The sequence below is a fragment of the Myotis myotis genome, unplaced genomic scaffold (genome assembly GCF_014108235.1).
Source record: "Myotis myotis isolate mMyoMyo1 unplaced genomic scaffold, mMyoMyo1.p scaffold_m19_p_6, whole genome shotgun sequence".
NCBI lineage: Eukaryota > Metazoa > Chordata > Mammalia > Chiroptera > Vespertilionidae > Myotis > Myotis myotis.
In genome coordinates, this window is record NW_023416368.1 from 56387525 (window position 1) to 56408753 (window position 21229).

Genomic DNA, 21229 nt, shown 5'->3' on the forward strand with positions numbered 1-21229 from the left:
ATCTACCTCCAGGTGAATTACATACTGTAAAATATGTTACAGGAAATAAATGTTCGACAAATTTTTAAAAAGAAAAATCTTCAAGTTTTTGTAATGAGACAGAGTAACTCATTTTTATAATGACAAATAAGTTAATTCAATAAAACCTTATCACAGAAATAATATATACTCTATTTTTAAGCAATTAATTGCAAAATGTTAACTATGTAAATTTCTTTGAAAACAAAGGCTAAAATTTATTACACAACATCTTCTATAGTAAACATATGGACAAACCTTCTCCACATCTGTATATCTGTTTCTATTGAAAATAACAGATCAGTGAGCAAACGCTGATGCATATGAGACCATTTGAATTCAGGAATACGAAACATAGTAGGTCTGGAATCCCTCCTTTGTCCATTAACGACATCTGATGCTATTCCTTGCCCTGACTGCTCCTGTTGCCTTGACGTCTAATACAGAAAATTAAAAAGAGTAATAAAATAAGTTCAATTTCAAAGGAAGGCATTAATAAGTAATTTAAAACCTTCTATAAAATGCATCTAACAAATACATTTTAAGATACTAAGGAACCAAATTAAAGAAAAACTATCAATGAGTAATAAAAATACTTTAATACATTTAAAACAGTTGTCAAATATACTAAACTAGCACAATTCAACATACTTAACTTGGAATCACGTTAGTATTACCACCAGCTGATGTAGCGTTTTATAAAAGAATTCAGAGAAGTTCTCTATTTTGAATATTAGCATGAAAGAAAGGCAGTATCTGGATTATAAACTGGCTAGAATTAAGAACAACAACAACAAAAAGACAACAGAATAAAGGACAAACCAACAAACAGGAAGGAGGGAGAGAGAAAAGAGTTGAATAAAGGGGAAAAGGACACATGCAACCAACAACTGTCTCATGAATTCCTCTGGATACTAGTAAAGGAGAAAGCTGGGCCTCCAGACCTCACAAAAGCTTCCCTCCTTCAAATTAAACACACTTCATGGGACAATTTTAAACCACACACTTTGTATAAAACAGTACACACTAGCAGGTGGTTCTGCAGGAATGTAAATCTAGATTTTGTTGGAAAATTAATGTGCTATGGCTGGGTTATCAAAAAAAGTATAAAACACAAGTATTTTTAATATTTGCTTTATAAAGCAAAATTATGCCAATCCTGAAAATTAATAGTAGTAACTTTTAGTGATGCTAATAAAAGTTGCCATTAAATGAACTCATACTACAAGCCAAATGCTGTGCTAAAGAAATTAAATCTTTAGATACATTGCATTTATGAAATTGCAAATAGGATACAATGAATTCTAAACAAAAATAAAATATACATATACTTGCTCTATTTTAACTCAGGCAAATACATTTCAAGAAGACATAATCACCTCAAGCACAGGTTGAAGAGGTTGAGATGCCTCCACGTTAGTACTGGCCTTCAATTCCAATTTCTCAGTATCTGTGGCAACACTGGAAACATCCAACCTCGCAATCTTCTGGTCAGAAGTAGTAGGAGACTCTAAGACATTATCATGAGCATCATTAATTGCTTTGGTTTTTCTAGCCAAGTCAGTTTTCTTCCCTTCATCCAGCATCTGACCAATGTCTGATTGCATAACTGTTTGGGAAGCAGTCGTGTCTGGTGAGGTAGCTGAAGACCCTGCATCTTTAGAATCTTGAGTTTCAGTATCAGCTTGCTTCTTACTTAAAGGTTCCTCCTCTTGAAGTGTTAATTTTTGGTCATTACTAAACATGTCCAGTCTTTCCCTGGCTTCAGTTGTATGGGGAGACAAACTATTTCCTTGAAGCTCTGTGGGTAGACTGGCTTCCTCAGTAGGACTACTATCTACCTTCAGTTCTACATAATCCTCATCATCTTCTTCCTCTCCTATAGACTTATCCAATAATTCTGGCGCCTCTGAAGCATCCTCTTCTGAAGGAGAACTTACTGAAGCAGTTACTTCACTGACAGTCATATCTTTGGCACCTGTTTTCAAAGTATTAGAGAAAATGGTACCAACTTCTACTGTGTCAGAAGGTACTTCTAAATCACCTGCATTTGCTATGTCATTTATCGGTGTTTTCTCTAAAGGGACTTCATCCAGTAACTCTTCATTTCCTTGCCCAGTTTTCATTTCTTCATTAGCTGTATTATAAGTCTGCAGTTCAATGTTGGAGGCAGAGTCAGAAGAACTTGTCTTCTCAATACTTGACTTTCCATCACTATTTTTGGTGACATGAGGAGACACAGGAGAATCCTTCGTATCTGATTGTTGGGATCCTCCAGAAACATTTACATCCCCGCTAATGCCAGAAACTGCTTGAACTGAACTTGAAGAACATTGCCCTATATCATCAACATCTCCCTGGTATTCCCTAAATATGTTGGCAAGGTTTTCTTTGTGTATTTCGAAAGTGACCTAGATGAAAGATATATAATTAGTCAAAATAGGCAAAAAAAAGGAACAAAGCATGCAGAACATAAATATATATATATATATATATATATATATATATTTTAGAACATAAATATATTTAACAACTTTTCAAATATTCAGTTTATATAAATGCAATAAAACAATTTTCCTGTAATATCCTTATAAAATGATAAGTCAATCACAAAATTATGAACAATCAAGAAAAATTATAGCTAATCTTAATGCTAACAGGTAGCATGCCATCAAACTACAATAAGAACATAGTTATTTAGACTATTTGAGATGTACAGGAAAAGAACACCCTAGTCTATTGACCTCTACCAACTTGTACCAGGATCTAAGTATGTACCATTGAAAAGTGTGTGGTGCACTAGATAACACATTGTTTCAACTGCAATGAAAACTCATTTCCCCATGACTTATCCTCAGCAGAAATTAAAAACTATCAATTAAGCTCACAATTTGAGCATCTCTCTATATATTAAACTAGAGGCCTGATGCACAAAATTCATGCAAGGGGCTAGGCCAGGGGTGGGCAAACTTTTTGACTCGAGGGCCACAATGGGTTCTTAAACTGGACCGGAGGGCTGGAACAAAAGCATGGATGGAGTGTTTGTGTGAACTAATATAAATTCAAAGTAAACATCATTACATAAAAGGGTACGGTCTTTTTTTTTTTTAGTTTTATTCATTTCAAACGGGCCCGATCCGGCCCCGCGGGCCGTAGTTTGCCCACGGCTGGGCTAGGCCCTTGCAGCCGCGATGGCTTATCTCAGCCCTTGCAGCCCCGGCTTCATCTGGAAGGTCACCTGGAAGGACGTCCAGAAGGTTGTTCAGCTGTCCAGTCTAATTAGCATATTACGCTTTTATTGTTATAGGCTAGAAGCCTGGGGCAAGACATTTGTGCACTGGAGTGGGGGGTCCCTTAGCCCAGCCTGCACCCTCTCGCAGGGAGTGGGCCTAAGCCAGCAGTCCGGCAGCCCCCGAGGGGTCCTTAGTGCTGCCGCAGAGGTGGGAGAGGCTCCCGCTACCGCCCCTGCACTCGTCAGCCATGAACCCGGCTTCTAGCTGAGCAGTGCTCCCCCTGTGGGAGTGCACTGATCACCAGCTCCTGCATTGAGCGTCTGCCCCCTGGAGGTCAGTGCACTTCATAGCAACCAGTCGTTCCACCATTCGGTCGATTTGCATATTAGCCTTCTATTTTATAGGATTACTAAAACCTTTTTTACTAAGCTAGAAAATACAAATTCTTTTAGAAGTGAAAATAAAATTCAACCTTTCACCAAAGGTCAACGGTAATTTTCCAAGTCTGAACTGTCACAAATGGCCTGCAAGTTACAGTTATTCCAGCTATGCACCCATTCATTCCACTTGTATATGACTGGCTACTATGTATTCAACACTGTCAGCATATCATGCTTAGCCTTTTACCCAACTAAATGATAAAAAAAAAAAAAAATGATTAGGAAAAAGTATAAAAGTGAGTACTGTGATTTTTAATGTCAAAGGTTTGATTTTTTATCTCATCAATATTATCTTATAGGCAATCATTATGTTTGCCACTGGTGTTGCAATGGGAAATGTCTCTCAAAAGGTTATAATACTTGAAGAAAGTAGAAGCATAATTACAGTTTATCAATGCAAGAATTGTTTGCTCCTATAACTTACGAGAGATATATAGTAAACTGAACCTTTAGTCAATGTAATTGAGCCCTAGTATAGAGGAATGGTAGTGGTTAATAACAAAATGATTTTTTATGCCCAAATATCCATAGGCCTTTTTGAATCACAGGGGAGTATACACATAGGTAAAAGGCAAGGAAAAATAATAATACACAATGCACACATTTTCTTCTATAGCTATTAACTAGCCTTGAATCATGGGCATTCACAGTACATTCATGCCATGATGTGATATAGCTAAAAATAAAAATGTTCAGGGCTCCTGCCGAGGGGACAGCTGGCTGCACCCAACCTGAATCTGCAGAGCACGCCCCGCTGGGGGAGCTAGAGTTGGAGACTCTGGCAGAGACTGCATGGTATGGCTCTGGAGTAGGGGCCCCAGCTGAGTTCCTGACCATGCTGCCCCCAAGTAGGAGACCCACTAGCCCCATCCTCCTGACCCCAGTAATCCCACCCTACTGAGCTCTCGCCTTGTGGAAGGGTCTGTGAGGCACGGCCAGCCTGGGCCCACTCTACAGTCTTTCTTCAGAAGGCTGTGGAGGAAGATCAGGCAACCTTGGGGGGTGGCTGAGTAGCAGAGGTAGAGGCAGACCTCAGAAAGCCTTTGGCCTTTTATTGATTTGCCCCCAGCTCAGAGCTCAAAATAAACATATAAGATAAATGTCAAGTAATAAGAAATCTGGAGGAAAAAAGGAGGTGGAAAATAACTAAAGACAGTCTAGGTGGAAAGGTGTATTTTGCTAGGGTAAGTGGGCAAGGTATCTGAAGATACTACATTTGAAAAGAAATAAGAATAAAGTGAGAGAGCAAGCATATCAAAAGTAAAACAGATTTAGGCAGAAGGAAGAACAAATGCAAAGGCCCTAAAACCAAAATAAGCATGGTATGTTTGAGGAATAATAGACCAGTAGACAGAGAACTATATATGGTAAAGTCAGAGATGTAGCCATTGGCTAGTCAGCCGTGGGCAAACTACAGCCCGCGGGCCGGATCGGGCCCGTTTGAAATGAATAAAACTAAAAAAAAAAAAGACTGTACCCTTTTATGTAATGATGTTTACTTTGAATTTATATTAGTTCACACAAACACTCCATCCATGCTTTTGTTCCGGCCCTCCAGTCCAGTTTAAGAACCCACTGTGGCCCTCGAGTCAAAAAGTTTGCCCAGGGCTAGATCATGAAGACGGAGCATTACAGACTGTGTTAAAGATTGAATTTTATTCTGAGTGAGAGAGCACCATTAGAGAAATCCAAGTACAAAGGAAACAGGATCTGATTTCTTACAGTATCAGTTTATTTAGAAAACTGACTTTAGGGAGATCATTTCTGCACTGACACTATCACCTAAGGAACACAAGTCACATAACTACCAATCTCACAGGGATTTTCAAAATACAGATCACTTATCTCTACAATAGCCAGTGCTAGAATGAGTTTAGTTTTCAATAATCATTTGCTTTTTCTTATTCAAATTAAGGATTTTTAAATTGTTTTATTATGAAACGTATCACTAAATCTCTTGCTAGTTCTGCATCCCAGGGAGGTCTTTCCTTGGGGCTGTGGGACTATCTCTTTGCAACATGAACATCAAGGATGGTGGGGCCCTGTCTCCTGTCCCTATGGAAGTTCAGAGCCTGGGTACTTGACTCCAGATGTCAAAAATGTATAAGAATACTAATTTTTCTTTTGGATAAAAGCCAGTGGATTGTACCTGCTTCTGCACTTGTAGTCAAATCTATTCAAAATAGTGCTTTGCCTTTCCTAAGCAAACCAACTTGTTTACTATTTCTTCTGTAAATATGTATATTAAAAATGCTTTTTAAATTCTAAAGTTGACTTTTAAATTTCCCCTTGGTGTACTCCAATTGCCTAAAAGCAAAATTGCCAATGAGCAATTATCATTGCTGTGATCTTTTTTGATAACTGTTTTCCTAATGGTATTTGTGACTGATAATTCCTAATTAATTACCAGATATTGTTCTAAATTACCCAGCTAAAAGACTAGTCATTAATCTTCACAATCATTTGATAGCTAATCTATAGCTGTTTGTAATGTTTGGAAAGCACTTCTATAAACTACTAGTTAGAGATACTCTTGAGCTAATAACTACAACATTTCTTTTGCCGTTACTTTCAACTTAATTAGCACTCAAATTTACTAATTAGGAGCTAAAAGATGAATACATCAAGAAATTATGATTTTAATAATATATTTTTTTAAATTCTAACTTATTAAAAATTTACTTTTAAATGTTAGGAAATGTTTAGGAACAGGCTTTCTTTTTAAAGCAAATGCATCCTTTTCATTGTACTTTATTTTCCTATGGAAATACAAGCTGAATATGATACACTAACTTCTAATTCTTAGGTTACCAACCTTTCCACAGTTGATAAATAAGACATGTCTTAAAAAATAGCTAAGTCTTCCCATATGGAGTAGCATCCATAAGCATAGCTCAGTGATTACCACCACACAATATATCTTTCACAAAGACTCTGATCCAACACCTTGCAACAATGGTATATGATAACACATAATTAAGTTAAGATCAGATTATAAATATGTGTATGCTTATAAAAATTTACTGATCTAATTTATGCAAATCACACTGATTATAAATCTAAATACTCTGGTTCTAACCTAACCTCTTAAGTGCTACCCTAATACAACCTGACTTGAATAATATCAAGAATAAAGCTTATGCTATCCTAAGAAAACTACCTAAAAGAACAGATAGGAAAATTAACATCATAAGTTCAATAACAAAGGGAAAGAAGCCCAGGAGGAAAACAAATCATATATATATAATAAGCATATACTCATGGAATAAACATTTTTAATATATTTTTATTGATTTCAGAGAGGCAGGAGAGAGAGAGATAGAAACATTTTTTGAATAGCTAGTGTATTTTGATGGGGTCCAGAAGACAATACCCCAAAATATAGCATGTTGGATACTGAATATTTTAAAAAGACGGAACTTAAGAAACAGGTACAGGAAAAACTCTGACCTCTCAATCCTCCCCTGAAGTGGATCATAGATTTTAAAAATATCACCTCCACCAATTTTTCCAAATAAAGTTTTGGAGATAGCCAGAATATGAAAAGTAAACTTGAATCATTTATTCAATCATTCCTTCCTAGAATTATAAGTGGTCTAACAGCATCCAATATTAATTGCATCAAAACTACAGCTTTTGCCCTAACCGGTTTGACTCAGTGGATAGAGCATTGGCCTGCAGACTGAAGGATCCCAGGTTCGATTCCGGTCAAGGGCATGTACCTTGGTTGCGGGCACATTCCCAGTAGGGGGTGTGCAGGAGGCAGCTGATCGATGTTCCTCTCTCATTGATGTTTCTAACTCTCTATCCCTCTCCCTTCCTCTCTGTAAAAAATAAAATATATATATTTTTAAAAACCTACAGCTTTTGCTTTTAATTTTACTTCTCCATAATATGTTGCACTATCTACACTTAATTACATGCAGCCATTAAAATTCATGTAAGGAAACAACAGCAATAAAAAACCAGACTCACAGAAAAAGAGATCAAACAAACTGCTGCCAGAAGGGGGTGGAAGTGAAAAAATGTGAAAGGGAATGTAGTAATGTTGTGATAAGTTTGCACAGTGATACATGATTACTAGAATTAGCGTGATGATCACACTGTATGATATACATATAAATGTTGAATCGCTCCACTGCACACCTGAAATTAATCAATATTGTGTACCAACTACATTTAAATAAAAAATAATTTTAAAAGCACTAGCCCTAGCTGATTTTCTCAGTGGTTAGAACACCAGTCATGGACTGAAGGGTCCTGGGTTCGATTCCAGTCAAGGGCTCGTACTTCAGTTGCTGGCTCAATCCCTGGCCTGATTGGGGTGCATGCAGGAGGCAACCAATTGATGTGTCTTTCTCACATCGATGTTTCTCTCTCTCTGTCACTCCCCCTCCCTTCCACTCTCTCTAAAAAAAGCAATGGGAAAAAATAACCTTGGGTGAGGATTAACAAAAATAAAAAATCAATGAATTAATTTTTTTAAAAACACTAACTTACCCAATGCTAGTAAAGTTTTGAGGGAAAAGGTACACACCATTGGTATAACATATTAGTACAGCAAGCTCTAAAACAGGGGTCCTCAAACTACGGCCCGCGGGCCACATGCAAATACAAATATTATATTTGTTCCCGTTTTGTTTTTTTACTTCAAAATAAGATATGTGCAGTGTGCATAGGAATTTGTTCATAGTTTTTTTTTTAAACTATAGTCCGGCCCTCCAACGGTCTGAGGGACAGTGAACTGTCCCCCTGTTTAAAAAGTTTGAGGACCCCTGCTCTAAAATGTAGTGTGGCAGTAAATACAAAAAGTGACAAAAATATCAAAATATCCTCTTGACTCTTGGGAACTAGGCTAAGAAGAAATAAAGGAAATGAGAAAAGGAACAAATAACTATTTCACCTGTCCCTCTATCCTCCGGGTACTGAGTAAGGCACTGTACATTCATCATTCTCATTTCCATTTTCTGACAAATGAATTAAGCATCAGATAAGTTTGATAATGTGCCCAAGACCTTCCACGGGAAGTTAAATCCAGAATCACCCGAGTCCAAAGTTTTTTCCACTACAACATGACGACTGCCTAAATGTAAGAGTCATGGGCAAACAATTTTCTGATAGTGTTCTAGAATAGGTGTCTGCAAATTACAGCACTCACACTAACTCCAGCTACAGTCTGTTGTTCTAAATAAAGCTTCATTAAAACAAAAATAAATGTAAAATATTCATGTAAGAAATATATCATTAAATGAAATTATAAAATATAAGTATGATAATAATTTTGTAAGAAAAGAATTATATGTATGTATACATTTATACATATAACAGAAGATACAAAGTTTTACATCAAAATGGTAATACTAAGTCAAACACAGGTGAGGCAATAATGGGTGATTCTTGGTTTCTGTGTGTATACACTGGTACTAGATTCCAAATTTCCTACAATTAGCACATATTATTTTTAAAAGTATAAAATAATAATAAATACTATTTGGTTAAAAAAATTAATTGCTAAAGAACACTTTAGCAATTAAGTATAAAATGGTGACAATTCATGAAATGTGGAAATTTTTATAACTCTTAAATTTATTTTAAAAATATGAAGCTTTTAATTTCATTATATAACCACCATAAACTCACTCATATAAACACGTGCATATTTATATATACCAGTTTATAGCTTGTGATTTTTTAAAAAAATACTTTTTAAAAAACACTTAGAAAATTCTAACAAAACTGACTTCCACCTGCTTTTTATCCAACCTAAACTGTATTTTCTTCTGATATAAAATGACTGACATTTGTTTAAGCCATCATTCTTAACCGCAAGTAAAATCTTAAGATATTTCCAATATAATCCAAAGCAATTAAATACTTTACCCAAACTAGTCATATGGAGGAAAACATAAATCATATTGTACTTTTAACTCAAGTGTGAATTAACTTTTAGTTGTTGATTATTTCAAGTCATAAGCCCATTCTAAACTTATGGCAATCAATATAGGTATCTACAGTTTTTAGTCTTATTTGTTTAGAAAAATAATTTTTGAACAGTTCTTCAAATTTGGAATATATTAAATTATTTTAAATTTTAATTAAAGAGTATAAGCATGTTAGCAGACCAAGTGAAAATAGTATTATTTAATTACTCAACATCGATGTTCCATATAAAGCATAAAAAAAATAAAAGAAAAAGATAAATACTGAAAACCTAAAGAACTCACAAGAAAATATTGGAATTAAAAGATTACTCTTAACAGGTACATATTTGAAACCTTCTGACCAAAATAACCAACACAGGGCAGTTATACCAGAAGAGCCTATTACTGCTTATAAAACCTAGTCGAGCTGTCGGAGGAGAGGGATACAGTGACAAACAGCTTCCCTGCTACAAAGGTGGCAGGAAATCTATCAAAGTGGACAATAAAATTGCAATTGAGTTTCTTTGGCTTTTTATAGCAGCTGAATGAATCCTGTGTAACTCTGCAAAACCTATCCAATTCTGCAGCATTAGTTTACACACTAGTACTTTATCAAGAACCATGTTATAACTTTGAGATACTAAGCTTTAAAATGGCTGTAAAAAAGAAAAATAAGCATTATTCCAGTATCATATGCATGAAAAGATGTTTAAAGCTTTAGAATGAATACTTCCCAGAGGGAAAAATTTGATTCCAATAATTTCAGCAGAATTTTAACAGCATGCAGCAAATTGCTCACCTAATTACTGAATCCCTTCAGCTCCATCCTAAACTTCATTAAATATTGATTTGAAAACCTTAAAGTATAACCTGTCCATTTTATTTTAAAAATAGATGCCAAGATATTAAAATTCCAAAATAATTAACAGAGTAATCTCAAATAAATTACTGTGTATAAACCTTATGAAACAGAAAAGTGTCTGGTCAATAAAGGAAATTCAGCCCTAGCTGGTTTGGCTCAGTGGCTAGAGCATCACCCTGCTGACTGAAGTGTTCCAGGTTCGATTCCAGTCAAGGGCACGTACCTCGGTCACAGGCTACTCCCTGGCCTGGGTCCTGGTCAAGGCGCATGCAAAAGGCAACCAATCGATGTGTTTCTCTCACATCAGAGTTTCTCTCTGTCTTCCCCCTCTTTCTTCCACTCTCTTTAAAATCAATGGAAAAATATCCTCAGGCGAGGATTTTAAAAAATAAAGGAAATTCACACAAAGAAATAAAACGAAAGGACATTTATTAAACATTAAAATTAAAGATGAAAAACATAAGACTCAACTTGTAACTTTAAATTTTTCTTACCCCCCTCATGGACTTAAGTAAAGCTTTAGCATTTATTTTTTAAAGTATATTTTAACAGCAAAAAGTGCACATATAAAATTACTCAATTAATTTAATCAGCACTTATTCCGCTTTATAACTAATTCTAAAACTTGAGTCAAAGACAGGTTCTTGGCTCAACATAGGCAAAAGAGACCTCTCCATAAAGCAACTATATTTTCTTTGCAGTTTTTTGTTTTGTTAATCCTCACCTCACCCAAGGATATTTTTTTCCACTGATTTTTAGGGGGGGGGGGGGGGGGGGGAGAGAGAGAAAGAGAAAGAAAGAAAGAGAAACAACCATGTGAGAGAGGACACATTGATTAGTTGCTTGAGGGGATCAAGCCTCGAACCGAGGTACATGCTCTTGACCGGAATCAAACCCGTATCCATTCAGTCTGCGGGCTGATGCTCTATCTTCTGAGCCAAACTGACTATGGATGCAAAGTTTTTAAGATCTGTTTAAAGCCATATGTCACTGTAGTACAGAAAAATATAACCTGATTAATCAAAACTATATAGATAGCACACAAAATATAAAGCCTACTTTGGTTTGTTGTGTCTTAAAAATACTGATTTCAAATAATACATAAAAACACAATTCATATTTCTTCCTTTAACAGTCTCTGCACCATAACATATGCTCCTAGAAAGATAAAAAAGGTTTACTTTATTTTTTAAAAAATGCAGTATGGGATCTTTACTGGGGCCCATATTTAATTTACACAGTATTCCTCTACTTTCCATAGCTCTAAAGAGTATATCACATTATGTTAGTAGCTTAGTATATAAAGGTGAAAAGCAGAGAATTTTATAACAGTTGGTAAAAAATAATTCCCTGTACACAAGAGAGGTGTTCGTAATTTAGACTGTATAACAAAGGCTTTTTAAAAAAGCAGATTTCAGGGAACATCCCATGAAATTCAGATGGATATTCTAAGGTGGGGTTCATAATAAAATGCACATCCCAAGTTACTCTGATGAGGTGGTCCCCAAATTATACTCTGTGTGACCGGACATGGGAACTTTAAAGGTAGTTGCTGCAGCTGCCTCATGGATCATTGGTGAGGGAAGACTGAGACACCAAGGCACACATGGGTGGCATGGGGCCACATGACAGTTGAACCAAATAGCGCCAAACAACGATGATGTAGTTCTTCCTTCTCCACCTTGCAACAAATATGTAATGTACAACTGCTAAGTACTCAGCACTATGCATAGTTCTATGAAGAAGTGTAAGAGCTTTCATATCCCTGCTAATGAGCTTACAATTAACAGCCAAAATAAGAAATCACTTTTAACCAATGATATATGTGAGAGGCATTACAGAATCATACATGATTAAATGCTAGTCTACCTTTGCTCTATTACCCATTACTTCTCTTCTTCATGTACATTACACTCATTCCTTCCTGCCTAGTTTTCCCGTTTTTCTTCCAGGATAAGATCCGTTCCTGTCTCACCTTTCATAGTAATTAGAAGGTGCTCAAATAGAAGAAGATAGAAAAAAACAAAAGGAAAAAGTTGAAAGGGAAAAAAAGAAAGATAAAGGTAGACAGGGGAAGAAAGGAGATGGGCAACTGGAGTAAGATCTGAGACATAGTGACTAAGAATAAATAAGAGAGTCCACCTGCTGTGTGACCAACTGAGAGATGATGGGAGAAAGACAGCAGAGATAAAGCCAACACAGATTCACTAAGGACAGAACAAACAGAGAAAAAGAGAAATACGTTGTGGGGAAACAGACAGCAGGAGGAACAGAATGGATGCAGGAATGCTGGAGGGAAAAACAGAGCAAGAGAAAGAGAGGAATAGGAAAGTGGGAAACAGTGGCTCAATGAAGAAAAAAAGAACAAGCAAAGAAGGAGAGAGCTGGCTAGGCAGTGATAGACAGTGGCCACAGTCAATGCCAATAGCCAAGGAAAGGGTTGTAGGAGATTGATTAGTTAGAGGTTAAAGAGAGACAGGAGCGAGGAGGAGAGAGGGGGTCGGGAAGAGAGGAGAAGGAAGAGGGGCAAGAAGGGCACTGGGAGGAGGTAAAGGAATGGAGAGGGAGGGTGAGAGAGACACTAAAAGAGATAGCAAGAGAAAATTAAGTGCTATGAATTCATAGAGAATGACAGGGCCTGAGAGTAGCAAAAACTGTCACATAGAAGTGATTTAACTATCAAAGTCCTAAAAAATATAAAGGATTTTGGTAGGTACAAAGGAACATAAGTATATGCCATGAATAATGAAAATAAAGATTTAATAAAGCATGATATACTTTAGAAAGACTAGAACCAACATATCCTGAGTGCAGATTCTGGTCAAGTGAAACAGGAAGGTGAGTTAGGAAATAAATTTTTTCAAGGGGAACAGTGAAATATCTATATACATAAAAGCCTAATATGCAAACTGTCCCCTTGCGAGTTTGACCAGTAGACCAAGAGTTCGATCGCTCACTATGACATGCACTGACCACCAGGGGGTGGTGTGGAACAAAGGAAGGCCCTGGCCAGCAGGTGGGGAAGGGAGGCCCCAGCCGGCAGCTGGCAGCAGGGGAAGGGAGGCACCGACCAGGAGCCCGCAGCCGGGGACAAGAAGCCCCACCCAGCCACCAAAAGGAAGGCCCCGGGCAGCAACCAGAAGGCTACAATAGACCCCAATCTCCGGCCAGGCCTAGGGACCCTTACCCGTGTACAAATTCCATGCACTGGGCCTCTAGTTGGAAATAATTTTGCAAAAAAACTTTATTTGCCTTTCTAAGAAGATTAGAACAAAGTATTTATGGAGGTAACATTATATGTTATTCTTAGCTTAATAAATCTAGAGGAAAATAATACCTAATAACCATTAGAAATACCCAGAATAGAAGTGATCTGGTCATATACAAAGAATTAGAAATCTTTAAGAAAAAGTTCAAAGAAGATAAAAGACAAAACCTTGGAAAAATAAGAAGTCTAACATATCAAGGGTTAGAGAGTGGAACACTACTTACGACCCAGCAACTCTACTCCTACTTATATATCCCAGAGCAGTGCTTTTTTTTCAAATTGAGAATAATTCAGTTGGCAGATCATGGAATCTCTTGCTGGGGTATCAGCAGCAATTTTAAAGGAAAAAGAATAGAAAAGTAAGAGTGCATCACTGCACACCAAGATTTAATAAGGATAAACATTGTCTTATGAAACCTATTTCAGGTGTATGGAGGGAGAATGGTGTGGATGTACAGGCATACCGGTTCACAATAACTGTCTTAATTGTGAGTCACAGCTATAAAAAGTTTGAAAATGACAACTCTTTAAAACCTTTGCCTTTGAGCACCTGAGTGATTAATAGCACTGAAAATGAATGAACCAAAGCTATATTAACAATAAAAAATTTTAAAAACTTAAAAATGAAATCACAGAAAAGTCCACACAGTATGATGTCATTTTCATAAAATATAATAGGGAGCATTAGATAATATATTATTTAGAAATAAATTTTTAGCTTTTTAAAGAAAGACATGATACACACATAATTCAAAGTGGTAATTAGGTTTGGAGTGGGGGGGGGGGGGTTGGATAACAGAACCACACAGCATGTCCTTATGTTGGGTAGTCACAATTCTTCCTTTATAACAATTCTTCCTTTGTAACATTTCATAGCAGCAATTTCAACTGGTGTGCTGCAAGAATTTTTAAAACATGCAATACCTGACTATTTAGTCAGGGGCACTGACCTCTTTTGCCTGAGGATGTCAAATGAAAAAATGACAACAAGCAACACAATAAATCAAAAGTATACCTATTTTTTCATCAGATCGACAAAAAATATATTTTTTGGCATGCTGCCATGAGATGAAAATCGCTGCTTCATAGCATATATGCTACACAAGTAATTTTGGGTGTGACTGAGTCTTTATATTAAAAGGTGTGTTTATATTAAACAGGAATTGATTGGGGTATGAACTAATGTGCTGGCAGTAAGAAGGAGAACAAAAGGATGAATAACAGAAATGATAGAGCTATAACAAAAGAAAACAGTCATTGAGCATTTAACTCTATTTTTTGTTATTTCACTCACTAATTCTTAACCTCAACTACACATAGATATACATGTGGATACACATTTACCATTAGACAGATTGTTAAGAAAAGTTGAAAAACTTGCCTGAGTTTACACAACTGAAAATTACTGTAATTCAGAATTTAAACCCAGAAGTATCCTGTCTCCAAAGCCCATGATATCCTCATTACTTACACAAATGAATTGGCAACTGGGTATAAATGTTTAGTCATAACTGCTCAAAAGTTCAAAAGCAACTAAGAAATCTCCTAGTACAACCTTTATTTTGTAGATAGGAAATTCAGAATCTAGGCTATTAACCCTAAACATCCTGTGACTGAAGCGTTCTGAAGCTCTTTGGTGTTAGGATCGTGTAGTACTGAGGCCCCACAAAAACATTTTTTTATATGCGGTATATCTATTGATATAGAGATTAAAACTAGTAAATATTATAAATTTAAAAATTTAAAAATACTTTATTAACAATAACCCCATTATGTCAATAAAAATAACATTTTTTAAATGACAGTTTTTAAAATAGAAAGTATTATTTCACATTTTAGGCCTATTTTTTAAATTATGACTTAATAGGAAACTATTGCATTCTACTATCTACTTTTGTATTCAATCTAATGTAGTACATTACTTTGATTTAAGTATTAAAAAAATCCACCCTCGAATAGATATGTAGTTATGAAAGGAGGGCCTCACATACTCCCTGAACAGGTCTCCTGGGCTCCCATGGTCTTCAGGCAGTATGCTAAGGATTACTGCTCTGAAGGTTATATTCCTCTAACTATCCTTCCTAAGGAGTTGAACAAACTAGAGTGTATACAAAAGTACTGAATTAACATACACTATTCAGAAAATCTGAAAAATTCTATATATACTGGCACTTCCCCAGAATTCCCCCAGATATATCTGAAATGCAATCTAAATGTTTATGATGCTCAAACTCGACCCATTATTCTCCTGAGTGTATAAAGGGAAACAGTTCTAGCAGAAAATCCAGACTGCAGCAGCAGAAACTAGAATAGCTGGGCATCTTCACAAACTAGAGAAAGTCAGTTAGACAAGAGGTGGCAATTTCTGTAAAGTGCCAAACAGTAAACATTTCAGGCTTGGGGACCATACAGTGTCTGTTGCAAATACTCAACATTTGTGGCATGAATGGCAGCCATAGAATATCTATATATAAGCCTAAGTAACTGAACGACCGAACGACCGATCACGATGATGCTCACTGACCACCCGGCCTCTAGTATATATATATATATAAATGGGAGTGGCTGTGTTTTAATAAAACTTTATTTTCAGAAACAAGTCAGGCCAAATTTGGCTCTCAGGCTATGTTTGGCTGAACCCTGCCTTAGACTCAATTGGTCAGTTCAAAATGTAGTGACTAAAACAAAGCCATTAAGTGTAATTTTACAAAATCACATTTTTTTCTTATTTAGCACTGAATTGTTCTCAAACATAAAATTTATAGGGTAATGTCTTCCAAACTAAGATATCTTTGCAACACCTTATGATAGCAATGCACTATTGTCTCACTGAGAAGGAAAAATCAGAATGAACAAAACCTGGGTATGTTCCAATAACTAAAACCTAAAATATATATATATATGTATGTATCTACACTAATAAAAGAGAAACATGGTAATTGGTGTACGACCGCTACCCTTCCCATTGGCTAATCAGGGAGATATGCAAATTAACTGTCAGCCAAGATGGCGGCCGGCAGCCAGGCAGCTAGAAACTAACATGAGGCTTGCTTGCTTCAGTGACGGAGGACTCCAACGTTCCCCGCCGGCAGCTGCAGGCCTCTGAGCCTGCAGTTTCAAACATTGTAACACATATAGACGCCCAGAAACCAGCTTTCAGCCGGCTGGGATCTCAGAGCTGGAGCTGATACAAAGTTTCGAGAACCGAAACAAACCAGATACCTGCTTTCAGGAGCGGAGGCCTAAGAGCTGGAGCCTCAGAGCTAAAGCTGGCCCAGAATAAAAACAAAAAAAGAAAAACAGGAGCAGTTGGGAGCTTCAGTCCCAGCCTGAAAACAGCCCTCAGCCCCACACCCAGACTGGCCAGGCACCCCAGTGGGGACCCCCACTCTGAAGGGTGTGTGACCAGCTGCAAACAGCCATCATCCCCTCACCCAGGCTGGCCAGGCACCCCAGTGGGGACCCCCACCCTGATCCAGGACACCCTTCAGGGCAAACCAGCCGGCACCCACCCGTGCACCAGGCCTGTATTCTATATAGTGAAAGGGTAATATGCCTCCCAGCACCGGGATCAGCGGAGCTGAGAGGCCTCCCGGCACCGGGATCAGTGTGACAGGGGGCAGCGCCCAAACCCCCTGATTGCCCTGCGGCTCTGTGTGTGACAGGGGGCAGGGCCACAACCTCCCTATCGGCCCTGCTCTGTTCGTGACAGGTGAAGGCGCCCCAACCCCCTGATCGGCCCTGCTCTGTGTGTGATGGGGTAGAGCCATAACCCGGGAGCAGGCCTAAGCCAGCAGGTCGTTATCTCCCAAGGGGTCCCAGACTGCGAGAGGGCACAGGCCGGGCTGAGAGACCCCCCTCTCCCCACCGAGTGCACAAATTTTTGTGCACCGGGCCTCTAGTGTGTGTGTGTGTGTGTGTGTGTGTGTGTGTGTGTGTGTGTGTGTATATATATATACACACACACACACACACACACAAATATAAATACACACACACACACACACACACACATATTTAAGAACTGGCAATGCATTTCCAATTCAATGTCAAAATATTCCAGAGTAATAACTATAATCCTATATAACAAAGGCTAATATATGCAAATTGACCAAATGGCGGAACCAGTTGCTATGACTCACACTGAACACCAGGGGGCAGATGCTCAACGCAGGAGCTGCCCCCTGGTGGTCAGTGTGCTCCCACAGGGAGAGTGCAGCTCAGCCAGAAGCCCTGAGCCAGGATCATTGCTGGCGAGCACAGCAGCAGTGGCGAGAGCCTCTGCTGCCTCCACAGTAGCACTAAGGATGTCCGACTGATGGCTTAGGTCTGCTCCCCACTGTGGCGCTGCGAGCTGCTCCTGATCGGGACTGATGGTGCGAGCCTGCAGCAGGCGCAGCAGGCGCAGCAGGGCCGGGATGAGCAGGAGCCGCAGGCAGGAGCAGCAGGCAGGAGTGAGGAGCTGGCCTAAGCCGTCAGTCGGACATACCCTGAGGGCTTCAGGACTGTGAGAGGTCGCAGGCTGGGCAGAGGGACGGCCCCCCCACCAAGTGCATGAATCTCATGCACCAGGCCTCTAGTAGTCAATAAAATAAAACACTTAAAGATGTACCAAATTTATCATTTCCTTCTACTCAATTAACAATATAAATAATTACATATTTATAATCCTTCTGAGTATAAAGTTAAATAAAATACAAAAAGTATAAGCCATAAAAGAAATAAATTTTACATTATATGAGATGTAAAATTTCCTCAGAAGACAAATGACATAATATTCCAGAAATGGATAAGCCACAAATTGCCAGAAGCCATTCATAAACATAACTAGTAAATGGTTATGACCAAGAATATATAAAGAACTCCCACAAAACAAGAAAATGCAAATTAATATTATGGTGGTATAGCATTTAAAATTCACCCACTCTGCAAGTTTTTAAAACTCCAGCCATACCAAGTGATGAGAAAATATGAAGCAATGAGAACTTATTGCTGTTGAGAATGTAAACTAATACACCACTGGGAAAGAATTTCAATTATAATGTTCAAAATCTACATCATAGAAGTCAGCAATTCCACTTCTAGAAATATAAAGAGAAACTTCCAAATAAATACAGAATATATCAAAAAAGCTCATCAACTGTTAAATGGGTAAACTCATACATGGAATACAATACAAATGAGAAAATGAACACTACCACACAGGTCAATATGAATGAATCTCAAACAGTAAGTAAATAAAGTAAGTTGCAGAAAAACACATTTAATATGGTATCACTATGTTAAACATAAACATGAAAAAATGGAATTGTTTAGAGTAATATATATGTTGTTAAAAATAAGACAGAAATAATAAAAACACCAAATTCATGTTAGTGAGGGAGATGGGAATCTAACAATGGTATACAAATCAAATGGGATAGGAAACCCAATTTCATAAATAGTAATAGGTACATTATTCCTTATACCTTTTTGCATCTAGAATATTTCATTAAAAATTTTAAACAAATATATTTATATATAGCATTTATATATATATAAATATATATATATATATATATATAAATAAATAACTTACAGTGGCTTAAGGTAAAAAAATAAATTTTTCCAAACCAATTTTTTAACTGGCTGAAACATGACCAGAACGCAAACATTTGCCAGAGCTTTTCTGTTTACTCAACCACTTTACACAGAGCAATAACCTCTCATCTTTGAATATACTACGCCATCTTGTGTTCAAAAGTTTTAAACCACTATAAAATTCGAAGTACCACATCAGAATACATTTACTGGAAAATATGCTGTTTCATGAGGTTTCACTTTATTAAGCACACATAAAAATAACATTTGGGGGAAAAACTTTTGTTTCTGAAGAAATTGTGAATACTTTATTTTTAGTTATTCCTTGTTTTAATTGTTCATTTCACTTTCAGGGGATAATCTGCCTTTTTTCCCTTGATTTTAAATGAGTAAAACTCAAAATTATAGACATTTAAAATGCTAAAATAGTCTTTCGTAAAGAAACTTACCTTTGAATGCGTAATTGATAAGGTGTCTACCCACACACGCCAACCACCCCACTCATATTTGACTGCATGGTAAAGTAGAATTCTGAATATGGCATACACCATTTCTGTTATCTTCTGCTCATCAGAATTCTTAGGATTAAAGTAGCAGAGAGAAAGCATCCACTCTTGCCACACAGAACACTGTAGCAAGCTCCTGAAAATTATAAGAGGATACTGAATTACTTAAAATAAATCATCTGAAAGAATTCTAAAAAGAAAAAGTTCAGAACAAAATAACTAAAACATCCACCTTTACCTACGTATTCAAAACAATTAAAGAATGTGGTACTGAAAGCTCAATTTAACTATATGGTATATTACTTATATGCCCTTAATGACAAAAGCATATGGAAAATTCATTTCACAGTGTTTTTTAAAGCAATTTTTCTTAGAACAAATGGGCTTATTCAAAGCTGTACTTGAAGACTGCAAATAAATACTTTCTCGTATTCTTACCTTCTATTTTCTCTACTGTTATTAAAAAGTTTAATCATGTCAGAAAGAAAAGCTCTGCGAACTTCCATGCTCTCTGAGCACTGAGGAGAATTTCGAAGGAGGGTTGCAATTATTTTTAGTATCTCTGTAAGACAATTCATAAATCAGTAAAAAACCAGAACACTGGAAAATTTTCTTAATGGAATATCATCCATATATTGGAATGTTTCACTTCCCTGATATAAATGTCTACTAAAAACATCCTCTTTTATGTTATAAAAAAAATCATAATCTGTTGAGAATGACATTATGTTCATTAGCAAGCATCCATAAACAAGAATGTTTTTAAATACCACAACTACAATGTGTAAAAGTTGAATTTTAAAAGGTTATAATGAATGAAGTTAAATTATGAACAATTAAATAATGGTAAAACTACTAACAACTCTCCCTAATCTCTGCCAATTAATAAAGTTCATCTTAAAAAATAAAACAACCCTATAATCTAAAATCTCAGAAAAAGAGAATAAATTCTCAACTTCTTCAACAAAATTTATGGTATGCACATACCCTTTTCTTTATCATCATGAATTTTAAAAGATATCAAGATTTTTCTTCCATAGTTTTAAAAGTAAAATTAGTAACAAAACAAAAAAAAACCCAAAGAAATTAAAACCTACACAATACCCTGAACAAATACAAATAAAACTACTATATAGTGGTGTTAAACAAAATGGTCTAAGTTTTTTTAACATAACTTTTTAATTCTTATTGAATTTATTGGGGTGACACTGGTGCCTAAATTTCTTACATTAAGCTTTAAAAAAATAAATTCTTTAAAATGCATGCTTAAATCCATAACTTAAAAACAAAACATCTAAAACACTGAATTTTAAATTAAATACATCAAAGTTTTACCCCATTAAAAATTTAGAAATTCTAAGCCAGCCTTTGCTCAGGTTTTTGGTGGTTCTGAAGCACTAA

At 36.6% G+C, this 21229-nt stretch overlaps 1 protein-coding gene across 6 annotated transcripts in view; it reads right to left on the bottom strand.

Annotated features, from left to right (window-relative positions):
• LRBA (LPS responsive beige-like anchor protein) overlaps positions 1 to 21229 on the bottom strand; it is a 559344-nt gene that overhangs the window by 447477 nt on the left and 90638 nt on the right. For all 6 annotated transcript variants that reach the window (XM_036315411.1, XM_036315409.1, XM_036315413.1 and 3 more), the window contains 4 exons: positions 20267 to 20390; positions 19772 to 19964; positions 1398 to 2429; positions 277 to 455 (listed from right to left, as the gene is read on the bottom strand). In XM_036315411.1, coding sequence (XP_036171304.1) covers positions 277 to 455; positions 1398 to 2429; positions 19772 to 19964; positions 20267 to 20390 — 1528 coding nt within the window. The remainder of the gene's footprint in view (positions 1 to 276; positions 456 to 1397; positions 2430 to 19771; positions 19965 to 20266; positions 20391 to 21229) is intronic.